This window comes from Myiozetetes cayanensis, unplaced genomic scaffold (assembly GCF_022539395.1).
Source record: "Myiozetetes cayanensis isolate MyiCay16 unplaced genomic scaffold, myiCay2020 scf29, whole genome shotgun sequence".
Taxonomy (NCBI): domain Eukaryota; kingdom Metazoa; phylum Chordata; class Aves; order Passeriformes; family Tyrannidae; genus Myiozetetes; species Myiozetetes cayanensis.
In genome coordinates, this window is record NW_026087510.1 from 5,809,542 (window position 1) to 5,817,748 (window position 8,207).

Below are 8,207 nucleotides of genomic sequence, written 5' to 3' on the forward strand. Positions count from 1 at the left end.
TGGGAAGGGATCCCCCTGCCTTTGGGGCCATGCTGTAAATGGTCAGCATGACTGCCCCACATGGTTATGGTAGTGCCATTAAAGCTGGCCCTGGAATGTGTGTGAAGTCTGAGCTGTTTGCCCAGAAAGGGGCACCCCTGAAAGGTCTGTGGGAGAGTGCCACTCTGCAGCCATGGACTGTGTTCCCCTATTCCCTCACCCTCTCCTGAGCTCCCTGTAATAAAACTGAGCATTGCAGTAAGTGTTTGTCTTGCCTGTGCCTGAACATGAGGGAGATGGAGTGCCCTTGTGCCTGTCCTCAGCTCCAAAATGGTGTTGGCAGGTGAGTGCCAGCAGGTGGGAGTGGGGGTGGCTGGGGCAGGACCAGCATCACACCTTAGGGAGTGGCAGGGAATTGGCAATAGTCACCTTCTAATGTTCTTTTCCTCCCTGAAAGGCTGCAGAGCCCGGCTGGCTTTTCACCTTTTCCAGGGAGAGCTGGATCATTACAGACCTGTGTGCACAGACCCAGACAAGGCCATCAAACCCCTGTCACAGCCAAGGGATGTGTGCTGTGCCTGCTGCTCACGTGGGGACGGTTGAGCTGCTCAGACCAGTGTTCTTCGTTCCTCCAAACACCCCTTACAGGCATCCAGGGGCAGGTTTGATCCCAGAGGGATCTGCTCTGGGTCACTGCAGTTCTTGTATTCCTGCTGAAGCATTTTCTCAGGCTCATGAACTCGTGTTCACCACGTTCTAGTTCTGGGGGTTTTCTCTCTTTTTGGTCTTTCTGGAGTGTTTTCCCCTTCTTTGTCTTGCTGCACAGGAGCCTCACGGATTTCCCTCTTCCTTCCCTTTCCTGCCTCACTTTCCCCTGTGATGCCCCAGGTGAGGAATCCCACCCTCAGCCCAGTGCAATTTCTAAGGGATTGTTGTTTGCCCCACTTTGCACCTGGTGTTCTTTGAGCATTTCCCCACAGAGTGGGAATACAGGAGAGCAAAGCAGACACGCACTGCTGGAGTTGGGTCACGCAGCTCCTCTGCATGGTAAATGAGAGTGACACACAGGATCCTCCTCCTGGCAGCAGGCAGCAGGGCTCACCTGGGCTGACTCCCCAGGCAGGGCAGGAGCAGGAGGAGCTCCTTCCTTCCCCGCTGACAGCAGCCAGGCAGCAGGCAGAGAGTGCTGCCTGTCCTGCCATGACCGCCGAGAGGGAGCGGCAGCTGGGCAGCCTGACCGTCTTCAACAAGGAGGACTTCGAGGATGACTGGGTGAAGGTGGCCAGTGGAGGCTTTGGGCACGTGTACCAGGTGAAGCACAGGAGGTGGAGGACAGTTTATGCCGTGAAATGCTCCCCGTACCTGCTGCAGGACTCCGGCACGGACAGGTAACAGCTCACACTGCCCACCCCAGCTGCCCGGGGTGCTTTGGTGCTCTTGGGGTGAGCTTCATGTGGCTGCTGCTCCTTGGGAAGCCGAGTTTTTGGGACCCAAAGGGAGTGGGAAAAGCACGGGTGGTGTGGAGTTCTGCCTCTCTTCCTGTTTGAGGTGTGGACGTGCAGGGGGGAAGGAGCACAGGGAACGGGGTTACTCAGAGCAGTTGGTGTTGGGATCTGAGGCTGAAAGGCACCTTACAGGTGGGCATGTGGGTAAAAACAACCTGATCACTTGGTTGCAGCTTTCACTGGACATTGGGACTGGTGTGTGTGTGTGTTAAACCAAATCAGTCATTACAAACACCATTAGAGCTGAGGGACAGAGAATTTACAGCTGGTTTGGCTGGGCTCCCAAAGCTCTGCTCCCTCACTTGCTGGAGCCTCCAGACCTGCTCTTTCCTCTCGCTGGGGCACCTGCACCTTCACTTTGCTTTTTGCTCTGTCTCTCATCTGCAGAGACTCTTCTGCTGACCCACCTTGGGGCTGGAGATGGAGCAGAACCAGGTAATCACAACCACTGCTGATAACACATACAGTACAGGCAGAACTGATGGAAAAACAACTGAACTGATGAAGTAATTTAATTTCAAATTTTACTACATTCAAGCTGGGAAAATGCTGCCTGGCTAAAAATCTCACCCTGCTATGATTTCTTACTACTGACAACAACTGAGATGGGTCAGCCTGAGCAGTGACTGTCCTCAGTTTGCACTGCTTTGCAGATATTACACTTGCATTTTGTTCTCATTTGGGGGGAGGGAGAGGGTGTAAAAAAGAGTCTAAATAATCAGTTTTACTTCTGCATCTGTCAATTCTTGTCAAATACCTGCAGCTGCTCCACACCCAGGTACGAGTCACTGCAGGGAGCTGCTGGAGGAAGCCTGGCAGAGGGCTTTGCTTGGCTGAACCATCTCAGGTCTGTGAGTGGCTGGAAGCTCAGATCCATTCCCAGGGTGTGCTTTTTAAAGGCAGCCCTGGCACTTCACTGCTTGGCTGCTCTCAGAGTGCTCCGGGCACCCCAACTCGTTGAGCAGGCTGGGAAACGCAAAGCTGCAGTGGAACAGGTCTGCCCTCAGTGAAGCAGGTCTGGCAGAGCTGGCAGTGAGGAACAGGCGTGTCTGGGCTCCCTCTGAGACCTCATTCACCCTGCTCAGGGCCAGGAGGCTGCAGGCACAGGTAGGGCAAGGCATGGCCTGGGGACACCGCGGTTCACTGAGCTCTGCCTGCTCCTGGTGCTGTGAAACATCCCTTGGGAATTTCACAGAACCCCAGAAAGGTCTGGCTTGGAAGGGACCTCAAAGATCCTCCAGTTCCACCCCCCTGATGTGGCTGCATTGCCATGAATTCAAGGGGCAAATTGGGGTGAATCTTTCTGGGGTGGGCAGGGCTGGATATCTCTGAGCTGCCACAGAGTTACTGAGCCTGTGAACCAGCTGAGGCAATGTCTCGGTTCCACTTTCTGTTTTACTGTTTATTCTCACTTTTCCAGGACCAGCATGAACTGCCTCATGGAGGAGGCGACCAAGATGGAGAAAATCAAATTCCAGCACATCGTCACCATCTACGGGGTCTGCAACAGCCCCCTGGGGATAGTGATGGAATACATGGCCAGAGGGTCCTTGGAGAAAATCCTGCCCACTCACAAAATGTCGTGGCAGCTCAAATTCCGGGTTATCCACGAGATGGGCTTGGCTATGAACTTCCTGCATAGCATGACACCCCCTTTGCTGCACTTGGATCTGAAACCAGGGAACATTCTCCTGGATGGGAATATGCACGTCAAGGTATGACCTCACTGGGTGTTTGAAGAGACAGGTTCTTTCTCAACAAGGGAAAGGTTATTTTTGCCAAACAAGTGCAGAATCCTGGTATGTTGAGTTCTTCAGGAACACCCCACGAAAAATTGGCCAGTGGGGCTTATAAGGAGCAACTGGCAAACAAACTGCATGATAATCTCGAGGTCAGCCTGGGAATCTGTGCCAGACCTGGGAATTTAAGGCTCCAGCCTAGGAGGAAACGCTGCTCTGCTGGACCCAGTGACAGGGACTGAGTGCAGTTTGTCAGGGTTTTACCAAGTTTCAGCTGCCTGGACCCTCCCCATGTCCCTGATCCTGAGGGAGGGGGGCATGTCCCAGCTGACAGGAGGAGGGGTGAGGCGTGAGCACCACGGGGGAAAGGCTCTCACTGTTTGTGCCTGCAGATCTCAGACTTTGGGCTTTCCAAATGGATGGAGCAATCCAGCAGAATGCAGTACATTGAGAGCTCTGCTCTGAGGGGCACTCTGAGCTACATCCCCCCCGAAATGTTCCTGCAGAACAGCAAACCCCCGGGAATCAAATACGATGTGTACAGGTAAGGGCTGCCAGAGGGCACCCAGGGAGCTGCCTGAGCCCTTCCACAGAGTGACAGGCACTGCCCATTGCCCCATTTTGGGTAAATCCTGGTTTATAATGTGGGGAACAGCCTGGCAGTGATGGGGTGCCCAACCTCTGTGCTGGAGACCGAGAGGGAGGGGGATCTTCTGTGGATAATCATCATCCCTTACCAGCAGCACCCATCCCATGTGAGCTGCTGACTGTATTGCCTCAGGTGCCATCACACCCTGTTTGGTTGCTGGAAGTTATTATAAAAATGAGTCAGATTAGAGCCCAGAACACACAGTGTCTGCTCTTTCATAGCAGTCACTGCTTGCTTTTAAAACAACTGTAATATTGCTTGTCTGCTTCAGTATCCAGCTTCATTTTGGTCAGTAACAGATGGAGAAGAGATTTCAATGTGATTTTTTTTTCCTTTGGGGCAAAGAGCTTTGAAGGATATTTACACAAGCTACAGATAAATGTCTGGAAAATCCTTGTCTCCTTGGCCTCTACACCAAACAATAACCAAAGGCAAGAAGCAGAGGAGGATTTGCATGGCCACATGAACTTGCAGTAGTCAGGGCCTCTAAAACCCAACGTGAATGAAGTGAAAAAAAGGCACTGAGAGCCCAAGTTGGACAGGAAAGGCTCAAAATCACTAATTCACTGCACCAACCCTTTCACTGGGGCATCAGGGATGTGTGAGACAGAACCATGAGACCTGATCCTTTTGGCTTTGGGGGCTGAAATCCTTCCATGCTGAAAACCCTCTTCCCTAATTTCCCCATTTCTCGAGAGGGCAAAAGCAGTAAGTGAACTTTCTGTACACATGGCAGTGACCGCTCACCATCTCCCCTTGCCCGCAGCTTCGGCATCGTCATTTGGGAGGTGCTCATGCAGAAGAAACCCTATGCAGGTAAATGTGAGCCCCTCTCCCTGGCTCTGCACTTGGGGAGCGTTCACTGCAGCTGTCCTCACAGAGGAAGAGCCCAGAGTGTGCTGCTCTGTTCCAGGAGCCAACATGATGGCCATCATAGTCAGGGTGGCCGCGGGGAAGAGGCCTGGGCTGGAGCTCATCAGCGACGACTGGCCCGGGGAGTGCCAGCAGATGGTGGACTTGATGAAGAGGTGCTGGGACCAAGACCCCAAGCAAAGGCCAAGCTTTTCAGGTGGGAATGTGATGGGGTTATCCAAAAACCAGCTGCAGGGATTAACAAGCTTGTGTGTCACTTCCCCGGTGACGTCTCCGAGATTTAACCACCTGGTGCCCGTGTGCTGTCAGGCATCCTCTCTGTCTTTTTTCCCTTTCTTCCCATGTGGAAGTCTTGTGTCCTGCCTGGGATGTGAGCCCCTGGGCAGCCTGCACAGCTGACAGAGTGTTGCTCTGGCAGATATCCCTGTGGAGACAGACATGCTGCTGGCACTGATACAGAGCCTGGTGGTGGACCCAGAGAACGAGCGCCTGGTCAGGAAGATGTCCCACAAACCTGCCATCTCTGGGAACCAGCAGGTGAGGAGAACTCCCCAGGGCCTCTCAGGAAATCCCACTGAAATCCCTGTGCTCGGCACTCCTTGAGAGTGTTTCCTCTCTCATCAGACAAGGGCACTTCAGCACCTTTGCTCAGTGTGTTTGCATGGGTCGTGCACCTGCAATTCATTTATGGGGATAAGAAATGTGCAGTTTTCTCCTACCTACCAGAGTGGAACTGTGTCCAGAACTCAGCTTCACAGAGGGAGAAACAGGGGCTGAGAACTGTTGGCATTTAGGGGTTTTGCCAAGCTCTGCAGTCAGCAAGAAACAAGAGACCTGAGCACAGAGGGTTGAAGAGGTGGGGGGCTGGGGGTCCCTAAAAACGAAGGAATGACTTTGTGATGCTGCCACAGGCACATGATGCAGAAAGAAAACAGAATATGTGTATGTTTAGGAGCTCAGTGATACCCAGAGATCATTTTCAGGCTCCCACATTCCTGTTGTGTCCTGATTTGCCCAGCTGAGTTTTGGGTGCAATAACAGGATTGATGAAAATATTAATAGAATGATAATCAATAATAAAAATCATAAAACTCGAATGATAACACAGATACTCTGGAGCAGTAGCCAAGGACTGTGTGCAGACATCACAGAATGCAATTGAACACTTCTGTCTTATGGCTTTTTCTTTTCCACTTCCTGAAAACAAGAGTGACAAAGAGGAGTTCACCTTCCCCCAAGACACCAGGAGTGATGGTGAGTAGGGGACTTTCTTTATGGTTGACAAATAAAAAGAGGAAGCCTACCAAAACTGTCTGGTTTTTGTAGGAGGATGTGGCTCATAAACTTTTCCACGTGGGTGATGTTTTAAGTTAAGGAAAATGAACTCTAGGGGAAAGAGCAGATACAGTTCCCATGAGGGAGAGGCCACATGTCCCACTGCGCTCTGAGAGGCTGCAGAGCAGTGGACTGGCATCATTTCACACTCCTTATCTCTAAAATGCCTTTGTTTCCTTTCACTCCAGGAAGAGTCACAGGCTCTCCCTCCCGGTTTCACAGGGTTTAACCCTTTTTTTCTCCTGCCTTTAGAAACGGATAACCAGGAGGTTCCTCTCCCACCTCCCTACAGCGAGGCCGAGAGCCCAGAGGAGATCCTGTCCGAGGAGATCTGCAGAGTCCACGAAAACGGGCTCACCCTTCTTCACCTCATGGTGATCCAGGGCAACGTGGAGAAGGTGAAGTTCCTGCTGAGCTGCAAGGCCAACGTGAACAGCCAGGTGGGCTGTGGCTACACCCCGCTGATCATGGCTGTGCAGAAGAGGCTGCCGGAGATCTGCTCCGTCCTCGTGGAGCACGGCGCCGACCCCAACGTGCCCGACGAGGACGGCTGGACCCCCCTGCACTTCGCCGCCCAGAACGGGGACGACAGGACCGTCCGGCTGCTGCTGGACCACCAGGCCCGCGTGGACGCCCAGGAGCACGACGGGTGGACCCCCCTGCACCTGGCGGCGCAGAACAACTTCGAGAACGTGGCGCGGGTGCTGCTGTCCCGCCAGGCCGACCCCAACACCCAGGAGGCGGACGGGAAAACCGCCCTGCACGTGGCGGCCTGCTTCGGCCACGTGGGGCTGGTGAAGCTGCTGGCCAGCCAAGGGGCCGACCTGGAGAGGAAGCAGAAGAACCACAGGACCCCCCTGCACGTGGCCGTGGAGAGGGGCAAGTTCAGGGTGGTGCACTACCTGCTGAAGAACGGCACGAGCGTGAACAGCCTGGACCAGAACCGCTACAGCGCCCTGCACCTGGCCGCCGTCAGGGGCAAGCTGCTCATCTGCGAGAAGCTCATCAAGCACGGGGCCAACGTGGAGCTGAGGACGGACAAAGGCTGGACCCCCCTGCACTTGGCCTCCTTCAAAGGGCACGTGGAGATCATCCGGCTGCTGCGGCGCAGCCGCGCCCGGCTCAGCGCGCGGGGCAGCACGGACTGGACCCCCTGCACTTGGCCACCCGCTACGGCGACGAGCCCGTGGTGCGCGAGCTCCTGCGGGGCGGCGCGGACCCCAACGTGCCCGAGAGGTCGGGCTGGGCCCCCCTGCACTTCGCCGTCCTGAGGGGCTCCTTCCTCGCCGTCATCAACCTGCTGGAGTGCGGGGCCGACGTCAACGCCAGGAACAAGGTGGGCTGGACGCCCCTGCACCTCGCCGTGCTCAAGGGCAACATGGCCATCGTCAAGACCCTGATCAAGGCTGGGGCGCTGCTGGACGTGGAGGACATCACCGGCTGCACGGCCCTGCAGCTGGCAGTCAGGCACCAGAGGGAAAACATCATCACTCTGCTGCAGGGCCACGAGTCGGGGCTGAACAGACCGGGGAGCAGGACTCCGGTGCACGAGGCGAAGGTTTCGAGACCCAGACTCGTTCCGGGAAGGACAGATTTGTAAATTCATCAGCCCTGGCACTTATGGCTTGAGTTTTCCAGTGCCAGGTGCTATTCCTTAAAGCACCTTGTGACTTTAAGCACCTGGTGACTACTTTCCTTTTTTTAAATGGGAGTTTCTAAGCATGAACAGTAAAAGAGTAAAAGAAAAATGAAGCTGCAGAAGGGAGCTGACAAGTTATTTTCCAGGGTCTGGCCAAGCTTGTAGAACATTTTGCCTTGGTGATATTGGCTGTAGGCAATGCTTTCCTGTTTAATTCTTGCTGTGCAGGGATGGAAAGGGATATATGTAGTCCCTGTTCATATGGGCAATGCTGAAGCTGTGCACAGCATATCTACATGTCTTCCACGGATTTTATTGCTTTTATTCCATGTTTTCCTACAGAGAAAATTGGTGTTAAAATGACCTTGGCACAGGTGGGAATTGAATAATGAGATTCTCACCTGCTGCTGGAAATAGACACCAAGCATATGGTACAGTAATGTGTCAGATTGATGACATCTCATTTTTGTAACAAGAATTAAATAAAG

The 8,207-nt window shown here is 53.7% G+C and overlaps 1 protein-coding gene across 1 annotated transcript; it reads left to right on the plus strand.

The window, feature by feature from the left end:
• Positions 1–37: 37 nt before the first annotated feature.
• ANKK1 (ankyrin repeat and kinase domain containing 1) lies at positions 38–8,207 on the plus strand. Its single transcript, XM_050323000.1, is given in 9 exon segments — positions 38–1,367; positions 2,905–3,199; positions 3,616–3,767; positions 4,639–4,688; positions 4,786–4,941; positions 5,164–5,282; positions 5,954–5,999; positions 6,333–7,232; positions 7,235–8,207. Coding segments are annotated over 9 exon segments (2,508 nt in total). The 5' UTR covers positions 38–1,023; the 3' UTR covers positions 7,681–8,207.